Genomic DNA, 15,692 nt, shown 5'->3' with positions numbered 1-15,692 from the left:
AAATGCTTTCTTTAGTGCCCTGTTTACCAGTGACACAATTTTCAAAGAACCATGTACATGTATCCCAGGTGTCTGTTCGACAACACAACCCAGGCCCCACCATTAACTTTATACTTCCTTCTCTTATTTGTCTTACCAAAATGCAACACCTTACATTTATCCAAATTAAACTCCATCTGCCACTCCTCAGCCCATTGGCCAATTGGTCAAGATCTCTTCATAATCTTAGATAATCTTCTTCACAGTCAACTGTACCACCAATTCTGGAGTCATTGCAAACTTACTAACCAAATGAGGAATGGGAGAACAGTGTTACTCAGATGAAGCAACACAGAATATATACTTTACATATATTCACAACATAAATCAATTTGATCACTGAAATAAGAAAAAAATCCTCGACTGTATGACATTATGTTCAGGGGCTCTGGTTTTGATTTTTCTTAGGGGGTCACAATTCTATATTCAGGAGGAAATAATAGCTAATGTTCCAGGGAATTGAGTTTGAATCCCGCCAAAACAGATGGTGAAATGTGAATTCAATACAAAATACCTGGAAGTAAGCTACTAATGACAATGAAACTATTGTTGATTATGGGAAAAAAACACCCATCCAGCTCATTAATGCCCTTCAGGGAAGGAAATCTACCATTCCCACCTGGTCTGGCCTACATGTGACTCCAGACCAACAGTAATGTGGTTGACTCTCAACTGCCCTCTCAAATGGCCTAGCAAGCATCAGTTGTATCAATTGCTACAAAGTTTCAACAAAGAAATCAAACTGGATGAACCACCTGGCACTGACCTAGGCAAATAGCAGAAACAACCCAGTAGACCCTGCAAAGTCCTCCTTACCAGGACTAGTGCCAAAATTGGGAGAGCTATCTCAGAATAGTCAAGCAACATAGTCATACTCACAGAAATCATACTTTAGAAACAATGTCCCAGGCCCACGATCACTGTCCCTGGATACATCCTGTCCTACCGGCAGGACAGCCCCAGCAGTGGTGGCGGCACAGTGGCAAATATTTGAGAGGGAGCTACACTGGGAGTCATACAGCATGGAAACAGATCCTTCAGGCCATCTAGTCAATGCCAACCATATTCCCAAACTAAACCCCTCCTACCTCCCTGCTCCCAACCCATATCCCTCCAAACCTTTCCTACTCATGTACTTATCCAAATGTCTTTTAAATGTTGTAACTGTTCCTGCTTCCACCACTTCCTCTGGCATTTCATTCCATACACTAATCAATCTGTTAAAAAAAACAGTTGACCCTCATGTCCTTTTCAAAACATTTCTTCTTTCACTTTAAAACTATGCGCCCTCTGTTTTGAACTCCTCCACTTCAGGCAAAATACCTTTGCTATTCACCTTATCTATGCCCCTTATAATTTTATAAACTTTGATAAGGTCACCATTCGCTCCAGTGAATAAGGTCTCAGTCTATCTAGTCTCTTCTTATAACTCAAACCCTCCACTCCTGATAAATCTTTTCCGAATCCTCTGAAGATTAATAATGTCCTTCTTATAACAGGACAACCAGAACAGGACTCAATCTTCTAGCAAAGGCCTTACTAACGTCCTGTACGACCTCAACATGACGTCCCAACTCCTCTAATCAAAGGTTTGAACATGTCCTCAATATTGACTCCTCATCCCCATTAAGTTTCATGGCTTCAGGTGAAACTCAGGCAAGGATACTTCCTGCTGATTAGGAGGCACTGTCTTCCCTCAGCTGAAGAATCAGTACTCCTCCATCCTGAAAATTTGGAGGAGTCATGGAGGGTGGCGAGGGTGCAAAATGTATGCTCGAGGGCAAGATTTCAATGTCAGCAATATTAATGGAGCTGACCAGGTCCTAAAGGACATAGCTAATAGCCTGGGCCTGTGGCAGATGGTGAGGGAACCAAGAGGGACGAACCTACTTGACCTCATTCTTACAAATCTGCCAGCTGCAGCTGCATCTGTCCATGACGGTATGAGTAAAAGCGACCACCTTACACTCATTATGGAGATGAAACCCCTCCTTCACGTTGAGAATACCCTCCATCATGTTATGTGGCACTATCACCGAGCTAAATGAGACAGATTTTGAACAGATCTAGCAAGACTGGGCATCCATAAGGATTGAGAGCCATCAACAACAACTGAATTGTACTCCAATACAGTCTGTAACCTCATGGCCAGGCATATCCCAACTCAGTCGCTACCATCAAGCCAGGGCATCAACTCTGGTTCAATGGAGATTGCAAGAGGGCATGCCAGGAGCAGCACCAGACATACCTGAAGATGAGGTATCAACCCGGAGAAGCCACCAAACAGGACTACTTGCATGCCACTCAGCACAAGCAGCAAGTGACAGAGAGAGCTAAGCAATCCCACAACCAACAGATCAGATCTAACCTCTGCAATACTACCACATTCAGTCATGAATCGTGGTGGACAATTAAGTAACTCACTGGAAGAGGTAGTTGCACAAATATCCCCATCCTCAATGGGGGAAGAGCCCAACACATTAGTGCAAAAGATACGGCTGAAGCATTCACAGCAATCTTCAGCCAGAAGTTCACCAGCGATTGCATAATGTTCAGGACCATTGACAACTCATCAGATACTGATGCAGCCCATATTCAAATGCGACAAGATCGAGACAATATCAATGCTTGGGCAGTCAAGTGGCAAGTAACATTAGCGCTACACAAATGCCAGGTAATGATCATCACTAATGAGGCATCATCTAACCAATACCCCTCGACAGTCAATGATGTTACTATCACTGAATTGACCATATTAGTATCTTTCGGGTTACTATCGATCAAAAACTCAACTGGACTTGCTGTATAAATACAGTTGCTTCAAGAATCGGTCCTGAGTCCCCAGAGTCTGTCCACCATCGACAAGACACAAGTCAGGAGTGTGATGGAATACTCCCCACTTGCCTAGATGGGTGCAGCTCCAACAACACTCAAGCCTCCTGACACCATCCAGGACAAAGCAGGCTGACTGATTGGCACCACATCCACTGACACTCAGTGGCAGCAGCGCGTAATGTTTGCAAGGTGCACTGCAGAAATTTACCAAAAATCTTAAGACAGTAACTTCCAAACCCCTGAACACTTCCATCTGGAAGAACAAGGGTTGCAGATACATGGGAACACCACATGTGGGATCCCTTCCAAGCCACTCACCATCCTGGTTTGGAAATACATCACTATTTCTTTGATGTCACTGGGTTAAAATGCTGGAATTTCCTCCCTGATGACATTGCGGGTCAACCCACAGCACAACCTGCTGCAGTGGTTCAAGGTGGTGGCTCACCACCTTCAGAAGGGCAAGTAGGGATGGGCAATGTCATTGCTGTTTGGCCAGCATTCAAGGTTCCATGCATGAATAAAAAGTATTTTAAAAAGCATACCATATACCACCTTAATAATACACAACTACCAAATACTGTTTACCTGATAGAAAAGTTTGCAAAGAAACTACAAACATGCACTGAATAGCACAACAGTAAACTGAAACATTTTATTCAACTTGGTCTTTTCAATAGATTAATAGAATACCATGCTTAGGCCACGACATTCTTTAAAGGGTATTCACATATGCTGGTAAATCTATGGTAACACACAAACAATGATACTTCATTGCGATTTAGAACAGCTCTACAACAAGCAAGTGATGACCTGTTTCAAGGTATTGAAACTTAACTCTGAATTGTAAACAGCAATTGTGAAATCGAACATCTCAAACACAGAATGTTTATGACCATTGCACATGTAGCATTTAAAAAATAGTGCAAACTTAATGTCCTCCTTTCACGTGTAAATTAATAATCCCCACAACCCTATTAAAACAATTAAAAGCAGGGGCAGACAACACATTCACCAGTTCCACACACTACAAAAATATGCCAAGCAATTTAATTTAGCTTGCATGAACCCAACACCCGGGGGGGGGGGGGGGGATCAATGGAACTGTTTTAATCAATAATCAAGCTGCATATCAAAAGAAATTGCCACGCAAGTTCTAAAGTTGCTTCAGAATTTAAATTTGATCTTCAAATATAAAGCAAGTCTGGAGAAAGGAACTGGCAAATATTAGGGAATTGGAATTTCAAATTCAAATGTTCTCTCTACTTCGTAATCTTACTTGTGTGTCAGTCGGTGGCTCATCGGCTAACGTGCCACTGATGTTGAGGTATTTCGCTTTGTCCTTGTTACTGATTTTGTAATAGCCTTCACTGCGGGCACAGCCTGTGACATGCTCCCTTATTCCATCTTCTTTTTTCTTTTTCTTAATAGTGGAACTATAAGTATGTGCACAATGTTAAGGAGAAATTCTGAAATGCAACAGGTAACTTCCTAACCAAAAGAGGTTTAAAACAGTGAGCTTTTCTCAATCTTGCTTTGAACTACAAGTCAGAGTCACAGAGTCATTACAACACAGACAGAAGCCATTTGTCCCATCAACACTGGCTGTCTGTATAGCATTCTACTCAGTGCCACTTCTCCTGATCAACCGCATAACCCTGCAAGTTTGTTTCTTCGAGTATCTTTTCAATTTCCATCTGAAATAATTGGTCATCTCCACTTTCGCCTTCCCATAGATGGTAGCCAAATTATCAAAAGTACTCTCAAAATAAAAAAATCCACAAATTGACACAAGTAATTGTCTGCTAAATTAAAAACATAATTAGGCAGATGTTACAATCGATATTAACACTTTTACTGCATTATGATTTGGAGGATATGCTACTTCATTAATTGGGATTGTTTGTGTCATATTAGGAAGAAAAAGGTCAGATTATTGATTTGCTGAATAAACCAAATGTCATGTTCATAATTGTTAGGGCTTTTTTTAAAATTAGTGCCTTGGGAGTAAAGTTCTATGGGAGTCCATTATTCTGTAGTAATCAACTTGCACCTTTATCAATGCATTATTTTTGAATTAATTATCTAATATCTAGCAGGAGGACATGTGGGAGCAGTGTTTGCTTATACTGGAGGTGCTCCAATACTTTGCACGCCTACAATAGTAAGATTTGACAGCAATGACATTAATTTGTTGGTATGGGTCCAGGAGATGGGCAATGGTAGTGGAATGCAATGTTTACTAATCTTGTGGTTGGAACGCAGTTTCACCCACTGATGGATTCCTGATAATTGCATTCATAAGTGTATTGGGAGTAACATCAATGTTTCCTAATAGCAGAAGTTGAGGCATTCAGGACACAACACTGGTTAATAACTTTCTAGGTTTAGTGATTAGTGGTTGGTTCCTGGAAGTATATGACTGAATTTTTGCTCCGTTTATTATTGATATCTTTTGAGTCTCTAGTTTGTGCCTCTTACTGCAATTGGAATATTCACATTTTCTAACCATCTACATAATACAAATGTTTTCTGTTGATTCTAAAATTCAACTAATTTATTTTAAAATAAATTCATACTGGGATGTGAAAATAACATGTATGCTCATGTTACTTCGCTTAATACATTCTCTAAACATTCCTTAATAAAACCAACATGCAGCAGTGCGATGGACAGGGATGAAATTTTTAAAAACTAAGCAGCATTTTGGTTAATTATCAAACCATAATGGCAAAATGATTACTTAGTTTGCAACTAATATGTTAGGTTAAGCTTTTCTACCACGAATGCAAGCATGCTTAGCGAAGACTTTTCTGCATTTTATAGGTTTGCATGTAAGCATTTATAGAAAATATTCAGTGGGAAGTAAAAAGATGTTTGCACAACATGCAAGATTAGAATTAACAGAAGCACATCACATGTGGCAATGCTGAGAGTCAAAAGTTTAGCAAGTACTGCAGTGTGATGGCAATTATTATCACCAAGAATACCAATATAAACATTGGATGTAGGTAGAGGGGCTTCAGTGGAATAGATTTTCCAAATGTACCATTATTTTGAGGTCCAGCTGTTAGAATAGGGGGACATTCTGAAATGTTGGTGCAATTTCCAAGAGCAGAGAGAAACTCTGCACAGAGGTGGTCCTGTGACCTCAGGAATTGGAAATAGAATTCTTGAAGAACAAATTGATAGTCATGAGAGTGCTGAGGCCTCAGCAAAAAACAAGGTACAGGATATTCAGAGTCTGGCAATAATTGATGGATAGCAGGGGTAGAGAGCCACAACAGTAAGTGCGTGGAGAGGAGAGCAGCCCAGACGATTAGGAAGCAAACTACTGCTGATCCATTTCAAAACAGATGGGCCTAATCTCCTCCCCCCCCCTCCGTATTTCCATCCATCAGTTTTCGCTTGATCTGCCTAAAGCCTGCTTTCTGCCATCGGGTATATGCCCCCGAAGACCATACCACCCACCCAATACTCCATCACTTTTCTTGTTGCCAACTAGCTTCTGCCTTTAAATTATTTCTTTAGAACAATACATTAGCCATGAGCCCAACTGGGCATTCCAGTGTAAGTAATTGTATTCCTGATTAGGAAACAGCCAACACCTTTACTTGTATGGCTTCTGTTGGTATTTTGTGGAATTGTTCATGAACTGGTAAAATGATAAACTGAAAATTCATGTGCCTAATTTAATAAATATGTAAATGAATGTATGATGTTTTCTACCAAATTGAATGCTTGTGGCTATCACATTATCCAAACCTATGGCTAGTCAGCAATGTACACTTGATAAGAATGACTTAAAGCACATTAATATATTGACATGAAATTTACCTTTGGGTGCACCAGTACAATCCACAAAATCAATTTCCACTAAATAATCAAAAATTAAGTTGTAATTTACACGTTTAACAGTTTAAGTTTTTAAAGAAATTAAGCTTTGAAAATAGTTTAGACTTTTCCTAAATTGAAATTTCAAATGATTGACATGGTAACTAATTTTTAAAAGCAAACCCATTGGTCTTTTTGTGATTGAAAAGGTCAATACCTACTCTAATTTTACGTCTTTTACATTCATAATAACAAAGACAGTTTGGTGTCAGACTGGTTCAAAATAAAGATTTAAGAATCTCTATTTTCTTTCTAAGTCTTTCAGAAAAAGGAAAGAATTTTTAAAAATTTCTCCAGAGACAAATTCCAAGTCATGAAGATGCACAGATAGCATGTTGGGAAACAGTAAGTGTTTGTGCTCAGAATGCAGAGATGAATAATTGTTGAGATAAAATTTTCCAATCAAAGCTGATAATTTAGATGCAGAAACACAGATGTTAACAGTGCAGAAGGAAGCCATTCAGCCCATGATGTCTGCTCTGGTTCTCGGAATGAACATTATCCGTTAGTGTCTTTCAACTGCCTTTTCTTTATAACCCTGTACATTGCTTGATGATCTGAATGGAAACAATGCCATTGAATGTAATTGAGGCCTTCAAGTAAAAACTTTTGGAAAAGGCATTAAAAGAAACAAAAAGGAACATTTGTTAACATGCAATGAAAGCTGTGTCTTTTTAATTTACTTTAAGTTGCATAAAAGCTTAGCTTGAGCATTAGATATTTCAGTTTCTGGGGAAAAAACTGACAGTTGTTTGACTCATCGACAAAACATACATTTAAAAATAGTTATGTTGGAAAAACCTTTTGCTATTTTATGTTGACAACCAATTTCAACATTAAACGTTGACTGGGAAGACATTATTCAAAAATGTGTTACAGTAAGAAATGTTTGTTAACAGAAACTATGTCAGATGATATTTTTAAAACAGATGAATACGCATAAAGAGCTGGCAAGGAACCCAAATGTATTTAAACTAATTAAAGTTGTAAAGCAAATGCTGCTTTCAGATTTTCTTTTAAATAAACAAAAACATATCTTTAATTAGTAAATGTAATTCTACAAGATAGACACAGACCATCATAAATGTCTAATATTCTGCTGCAGTAACACTGTTAAATCTGACCAATATTTATGATAGCTAGTTTCTGTCTTGCAGTGGTTTATTTGTACCATTGCAACAGGAAGGGAACATTAATGTAGACTAGAGAAGTTCAAATCAAAACAAAGATACAGCAATTCAGAAAGTGTCCATGGAGTGAATAAAAAAAGTTGTTTAATTTGAAATGGAATACGCATCTTGGAAATGATTTACTCCTGTACACATGGTGAAAGGCTGCAGAATATCCAATGTTAAACAGGGTGATACATCCCTTCAATTTATGCTTTCTCTTCCAATGTGAAGACTACGTGATTTGCTTTTTGCATTGTTAGCTTGCAGAAACACAGAGTGTAAACTGGAGTGGTCATCATGTAACACCCAACTCAGTGCAGACCAGGGCTTGACATTGAATCATCTTGGTACAGATGACCTGAACCACATTAGAAAATGCATTTTTCAAATTAGCCACAGGAGGCTTGGTTCACATTTTAGCTTCAAACTCTGTACGCACAAATTGAATTTCCCCCATTTATTCAATGCTACACAATAATTGGAGAGTGCTTCAAGGTTGTGATCATAACAATCGGAAACAGAATAGGAAAATATTCAACATGGGATGTTCTAACATATTACTGTGAATAGGAATAAACAGATAAGTTATTCTAACTAAAGAATATGTACAAGAGCTGAATTATTTCCCACTAATTGACTTGTCTATTAATTAACAGAGAAATTTAAAAGTGAGACATGATTGACAATGATCTGCAATGTAGTATAAAACTATCTTATTTCAAAAGTCATGTGATCATGCTCAAGAAAAATTGTTGCCATAAACACAATACAAGTATCATAATTTGAAAGGATATGAGGATGGTGAACCCACAGTGTGTCATTCAGGCAGTCCATGCAATTATCCTGCAGAAGCATTCGGTCATAGGTAATCTTCATAAATTTAATATCTTCCTCATCCATCCCTTCATTCCATATGTCATACAAAATAGTCATCTCCTCAAATTCTGAACGGGGTTTAAATAGTGACCTAGGTGGTGAAGATTCAGCTGATAGAATATCATCATACCAAGCATCCTCATGTTTTCTCCTATGCCTCCGAGTCCATCGTTCCCTAAGTTTAGCTTTTTCTTGCTTATCATCTTCATCATCTTCATATTCTTCATCATCATCTTCCTCATCTTCAATTTTGACCTTTATCTGCAGTTCTTTCAAAGCCAACCTATCAGACTCTTTTAGTTTTTTGCTTCTACAGTCCCAAAATGTATCAGTGTTAATCATGGCACTTTCCTCTGCAGAAGGCTTAACCTTTTGTAAGTAGACATCTTCCCGAAAGTCTAACATAACAGCTGCTGGGTCTTTCACACCAAACTGATCATCACTCCACTTATTATAGAGGTCTTTATTATCAGCTTGAATTATGCTGGCCTGTAGGGGTGACTGTAGCTTACTGCCAACTTTCATCTTTGATTCCTCTATCAATTGAGAATCAAGAGTAGGGACTGGTGGCTGAGACACTGGCTTTTCCTTTGCATAGCTGATCTTGTGATGTGGAATCTTTTGGTTTGGAACACTGCTGAGAGGTAATGAAGGTACTGGTTCTGACAAAATTAATGCTATCTCAGTTTCTGGTTTGTTTTCATCTTCCAACTTTTCCCTGTTATTTGGCACAATTGTGGGTTTCATAGATGAACTCAGTGAGGAATCAGACATTAATCCAAGGTCCAGTGGGAAATTAGGCGGTGTAATGAAAGTGACAGGGAGGGAAGGGGGTAGCAAACTATTCACACCCAGCAATGGGGCTGTACTAGAAGAAATTAGATTTTCTTTTTCTCCATCCAATGAAGGCTTTTTGGATGCCAATAATGGAGATACAGCAGTATTTGTTTCAGGGAAAGCTGCAGAAAAATTAAAGTCTCTGCCTGGAGTGCGAGGAACTCCAGAGTTTACTCCAGGAGACTGAGATGGGTATGTAAAAGGACTACCAGGAATGTGAGGTGAGCTCAGAGTCAAGCTGTTTCCTGTCAATGGCCCTTCACTTCCTGGTGTCGGTGGAATGGTCTCAGTGCTCAGAGACGTTGTTAACCTTTTTCCAGAATCGGCCACAAAATCACGCCCAGGAGTTCTTGGTGGGCCATCTTCAGATGCTGTTTTCACTAAAACTGGATGTTCGGGAACAGGTGATCTGATGACTACAGGGACCTCCTGTCTTCCAGGTGTTGCAGGGATCGCTGGTATAGAGACAGATGGTTTGACAAGGGATGACATGGAAGTGTCAGAGTCAGAATGGATTGAGATTTCTCTGCCAGGCGTGCGTGGAAGACCATCATCCTCATCTGCTGATGGTGAGGTGAACTTCATTTTATTACGCACCTCGGAGTCACTGTCATCAGACTTGTTCAGAACACTACCCTTAATAACAGAAAGAGTAGCAAAGGCTCCTGTTGGCGTGGGTGGCCTGTGCGTTCGAACATCCTCAGCAAGGCTTACCTTTTGAGACTCAGGTATTTCAGGTTCCAATTCAATGTCTGTCTCAGGCTCCACTGCTGCAAGAAAGGTGAATGGATCATTCAAATAAAGATTACTTACTAATAACCTGCCTACAGATTTTAAGACACTGGCAAAAATAAAAACATTTTTCACTTTGCCCCCGTCCCTCAACTCTCTGAAAGTACCCACAAGATCCCTCACTCTTTCCCCATTGCTATGCAATTTTTTTCTGATTAAACAGTCATCCAATTTCCATCTGAAACTTTTAACTAAATCTGCTTCCACTATGCTTCCAGGCAATGTATTCCAGATCACAACGATTTGTTGAACAAGGAAAATCTCACTTTCTCCCTGGCTTTTTGACAATAATTTTAAATCTGTCCTCCAACTACCTACCCACCTACAATAGTTTCTGCCTACCTTCACTATCAAAACACCTCAATAATGAACTCATCTCTTAAATCTCTACTTAACGTTCTCTATTTTAAGGAAGAAAATTCCCAATTTCATCATTGAGTCTACGGCAGAGAAATCAGCTATTCAGCTCAACTGGTCAATAAAAGCATCTACACTTCACATGAGTCTCCAACCATGTTATAGAGCCCCATCAGGTTAAAATAACCATTTTATCATAAAATAGTACAGCAAGGAACTATGTATGCTGGAGATGTGACACAAACAGAAACAGAAATTGCTAGAGAAACTCAGCAGGATTTGTGAAGAGAAAACACACAGTTCATGTTTTGAATTGAGTGCCCCTCCTTCTGAACTAGTAGCAGCTACAGAAAGGTAGTATAGATGACTAAGCGGGCATTTTAGATAAGAGTTAAGGGAGCTCTGAGAGAGAAACAGAAAGGTAGGAGATTCTTGATAATAAGCCATGGATGATATGGCGAAGGGCCCTGTATACCATGGTAATGGGGAATCCTCAGTTGAGGAAAAATACGGACATTGTGGAAGGTGGTATCATTAAAACATATGCAACAGGGATGGAAAAACCAGAATGGAATGGAGTCCTTACAGGAAGCAGGTGTGAGGATGGATAGTTAAGGTAACTGTGGGAGTTGGTGGATTTGTAATGCATATTTGTAGTCAGCCTATCCTCAGAAATTGAAACAGATCACCTATTTACCTATTGCCACATCCCCGGGCCTGTCATGAAAATGGGCTGATTTCAGCACAGCCAACCCACTTTCACCTGCTCGTAGTCCCCGTAATCACCTATCTAACCTCTCTTCTTCTCTAATTTACTATCTGCAATCCCTTGTCTTCCTACCTTTCTCTCTCTCTCCCTGTCTGTCCCTCCCTGGGCTCCCTCGCCATCTATCGGCTCACTCCTTTCTCCCCGATCCACTGTCAGCATAAATACCATACTTTCCTAGCTGTTGCCAGTTCTGAAGAAGGGTCACCAGGCTCAAAGTTCTGGCTCTATGATATTTTCACAGATGTTGCTGGACCTGCTGAGTTTCGGCAGCAATTTCAGTTTCTGGTTTAGATCCGCAGTTCTTTTCTTTAATCCTAATTTTTGACTTTTTAGGCATGGAAACTGTGCTTCTGGATGGCAGAGCTCAAAGAAATTTGGTACAAATCACTCATCTTTTGAAACTGCTCTTTCTGTCCCAAAGTGAAAGAATCCTAATGGTATGAATACCCACCCTAATTACTATAATTATCCCATTTGGATGCAGCCAACATTGAGGCTGATTTGTGGAAGCCCCACTCCAACCTTCCCACAGAGTATCTGTGTCCTAGCACTGGAGAATCTAACTCTAATGTTAATTGGATTTCAATATTTCTTAATGACACTGATAAAATCTGAAGACTGACATTTAGAATTTCACAAGAAAGGATTTGCAAATAAAAACTGCAAAGTTTGATTCCGAATTGTAACAAGATATATTAAGCTTGCAGTTGTATCTACCTGGAACTCCTTCTGGCGATGAAACAGGTAATAATCTTGATTCAGTTTTTGCTGGAGTTTCTAATGTAACATCATTTGGAGCATCAACTACCTCTTCCACTTCTCCAGCCGCTTCTTCCACCTGTACTTCAGTCCCCTGTAGTGGTGGCAGTTTTTCTTTCTCTTCTTCCTCCTCCTCCTCTTCCTCTTCATCTTCAGAGCTAGATTCATATTCTGAAGATTCATCACTGTCTTCTGAATATTCCCCTTCCACTTTGGATGACGCCACACTGATCACTTCATCTGTAAATATAGAGATTGCAATATTATTTGCAGCATCCATTTTGCAAATCAGAAGGATAGCAAAAGGCTGCATGGGGCATAAAGAGAGAAATATGAGTAGGTCATTTGACCCCTTAAGTCTGTTCCCCATTCAACAAGATTAAACTGCTCTTTCATGCCAGTTCCTCATTGCCCTCTTCTGCCTGATGGTTCAATAATCTACATTCTCCTTAAATACTTCCAGTGATCTAGCATTCATAACCCTCTGGGGTAGGGAATTCCAGGCATTCATTACTTTCTGGGAGTATAAATTCCTTTGTTTTAAATGACTGTCTTCTTATTATGTAACTGTACAGCATAGTTTGGAGATCCATCTTCTCAACACCTGTATCCTGTCAAGGCCCCTCAGAATCTTTCATGTTTCACCCTCATTCTCTTAAGCTCAAATGAAAAAGGCATAACCAATTACAGTAACAGCACTCAGTACCATTATACACTAGTAGGTCCTGCACTGTAATACAATAATAGGAAGTTCATTTGCTATCCAATTCACTATATTTCAGTCATGGAGGGAAGATCAATATCTGGAGAATAGGAATCTATACCGCTGTCACATACTTCCTACCCGATGCTGCAATAGCGACATTTAAAGGCTATCATTAGGCTGGCTAACCCTTCTTTGGGAAAATGGTATGGAACACAGAAGAGTCAAAATGGGAGGCATTACTTCTAGAATTTCAAACATCAGAAATGGGGACTTTCTTGTAACCAGGGATAACAAGTAGAATAATAGGAGGAGGCCATTTGATCTATTTGTGTTTCTACCAGCTCCCAAAAGAGGTACCCATTCTCCATTCCCATCTAAATTCATCACTTTCAAATATATATACCCAGTTCTCTTTTTCAACATCATATGGAATCCACCTCCACCTTGCTCCCAGACAGCACATTCCAAATCCTAACAATTCTGAATAACAAAGTTTCTCTTCATCTCACATCTAGCTCTTTTGTTGACAATCTTGAAATTGCAACCCTTAATTACCGATGTACCAACTAGTAGAAACTGAATATCCTTTCTTACTCAAAATTGTTCTTAATTTTGAACACCTAAATAAGGTTACCTTGTAATCTTCTCTGCTCCAAGAAGAATGAGCCCAATTTCTCTAAACTTTTCTTGGATCTAAAATCCTGCATTCCTAGTCTCATGCTAGTAACTCTCTTTTATGCTCTCTCCAAGGTTTTAACATCTTTCTTTAAATAAAGTATCTAAAACTGAACACAATACTCCAAAAGTAGTCTGTCCAATGATTTGTAGCGGCGTGGCATCGTTTCCTTGTTTTACACTTTGTGTCTATTTATAAACCCAAGGATCCTATAAACCTTCTTAACAACTATTTCAATTTGCCTGGCCAAATTCAAAGAATTATGTTGATGAACACAGAGATCCCTCTACTCCTGTACTCCCCTTAAAGTTGTATCATTGAGCCTGCATTGTCTCTCCAGGTATCTGCTATCAAAACGCATTACACCTCACATTTCTCTGTATTGAAATTCTTCTCTCAGGTGCCTGCCCGTTTGGCCAACTTGTCAATGACCCCTGAAGTAGCTCAGTTTCATCCTCATAATTAACTATTCTCCCTCGTTTAGTGTCACCTGCAAATTTAGAGATTTTTGCCCTCAACATCAACATCCATCTCCAGATTGTTTACATTAATCAGAAAAAAAAAATAAGGGTCCCAACACTGATCCTTAGGGAACAACACTTTCAACTCGTCTCCAATCTGAGAAATTCCTGTTTATGTCTAGCCTCTGCTTCTTATCTTTTACCCAATTTCTAATACATGCTGCTAAGGACCCATCAATCCCAAACATTTATAACTTGCTAACAAACCTGCAATGAGGTACCACATCAAAGCATTTTGAAAATCTAAATATACGCCATCAGAGCACCACTCAACCACTGCCTGTGTCACCTCGCCAAAGAACTCAATGAAATTTATCAGACATGATCTGCCTTTGACAAAGCCATATTGACTGTCTAGTGTTAACTTATTTTTTCTAAAATGACCTTATCCCATATTTTAGCCTCCATCAATTTTCTCCCTATTGTCATCAAGTTGACAGGTCTGTAGTTTCCTTGGTTATCCTTCCGCCCCTTTCCTGAACAAGTGCCACATTTTCAATCCTATAGCTTCTCAGTGTTCATGCAGGCCTATTATCATTCTGGTATGCATCACATGCCTCTTTTTAGGCTGTACAATCTTAGGGGAGAGTCCATTTTGGCTATTTCGCATTTCCTTATCCAAATGGTCCTGACATGCAGATGTACACTGAAAATTAAAATAATTAACACAGTAAAATTTATACTAAAGTTGCTGACGTTCTGCAATCCAAACACCTGATTAAGACCTCACCTTCTTCAGAATCCAGGCCCTCTTTTTCACTGGTCTCAACATCTACTTCATCATCTTCAACATCTTCTTCCTGAAAATATTGCGCAAAATTAATTTCATCATTTGATTGACAACAGAAAATAATGATTATACATTAGTTCACTGAAAAATAAAACCAATTGCCAAATAATTTAGCAATTATTTATGGCGCACAAGTTAACAATTAACAATACTGTAATGTCTTCCTTCATGTCGATGTATCACATATGCAGCTTAGCCGACACCAATAGAATGCTTCAAAGATGAAAATAGGAAAAGGGGTGGATTTCTTTATGTGTGGTCCTATCTTTAATAAACAGTCATGAAAATGTAATACTTCTCTCTCCACTCATTATTTTGGATGTCCTCAGTGAGTATCTCTCTTGCAGTCAAATAAAACACCCATGAGAAACATCTTTCTAGGCAGATTAGCTCTTTCTGGCAGCCTGGATGCTGACTAGATGTGGTAGAGCCAAATGACTCTACGTACACATTCAATAATGACATTTTCCAGAATACTTTCACTGCAGTTTTTCCTTTCCTTTCTTTTATGACAATCTCCTTCACCCATCAAACCATCAACCCATCAACCACCTTAACACTCTGATGACTATGTTTACAAAAGTAGCATAAGTTTAGCATACTGCAGTTGAATTACAAGGCATACCAAAGACATCAAGTAGATATGAGAGGTATTGCAGAAACACTTTT

The 15,692-nt window shown here is 39.2% G+C and overlaps 1 protein-coding gene across 1 annotated transcript in view; it reads right to left on the bottom strand.

Annotated features, from left to right (window-relative positions):
* Nucleotides 1-15,692, bottom strand: part of setd1ba (SET domain containing 1B, histone lysine methyltransferase a) — a 120,014-nt gene that overhangs the window by 12,330 nt on the left and 91,992 nt on the right. Inside the window, exons 12-15 of the mRNA XM_059655054.1 lie at nt 14,964-15,033; nt 12,289-12,570; nt 8,736-10,423; nt 4,154-4,321 (exon numbers count right to left, since the gene is read on the bottom strand). Of these exons, the coding sequence (XP_059511037.1) occupies nt 4,154-4,321; nt 8,736-10,423; nt 12,289-12,570; nt 14,964-15,033 (2,208 nt within the window). The remainder of the gene's footprint in view (nt 1-4,153; nt 4,322-8,735; nt 10,424-12,288; nt 12,571-14,963; nt 15,034-15,692) is intronic.

Source organism: Stegostoma tigrinum, chromosome 26 (assembly GCF_030684315.1).
Source record: "Stegostoma tigrinum isolate sSteTig4 chromosome 26, sSteTig4.hap1, whole genome shotgun sequence".
Classification (NCBI taxonomy): domain Eukaryota; kingdom Metazoa; phylum Chordata; class Chondrichthyes; order Orectolobiformes; family Stegostomatidae; genus Stegostoma; species Stegostoma tigrinum.
This window is presented reverse-complemented; position numbering and strand designations above follow the sequence as displayed.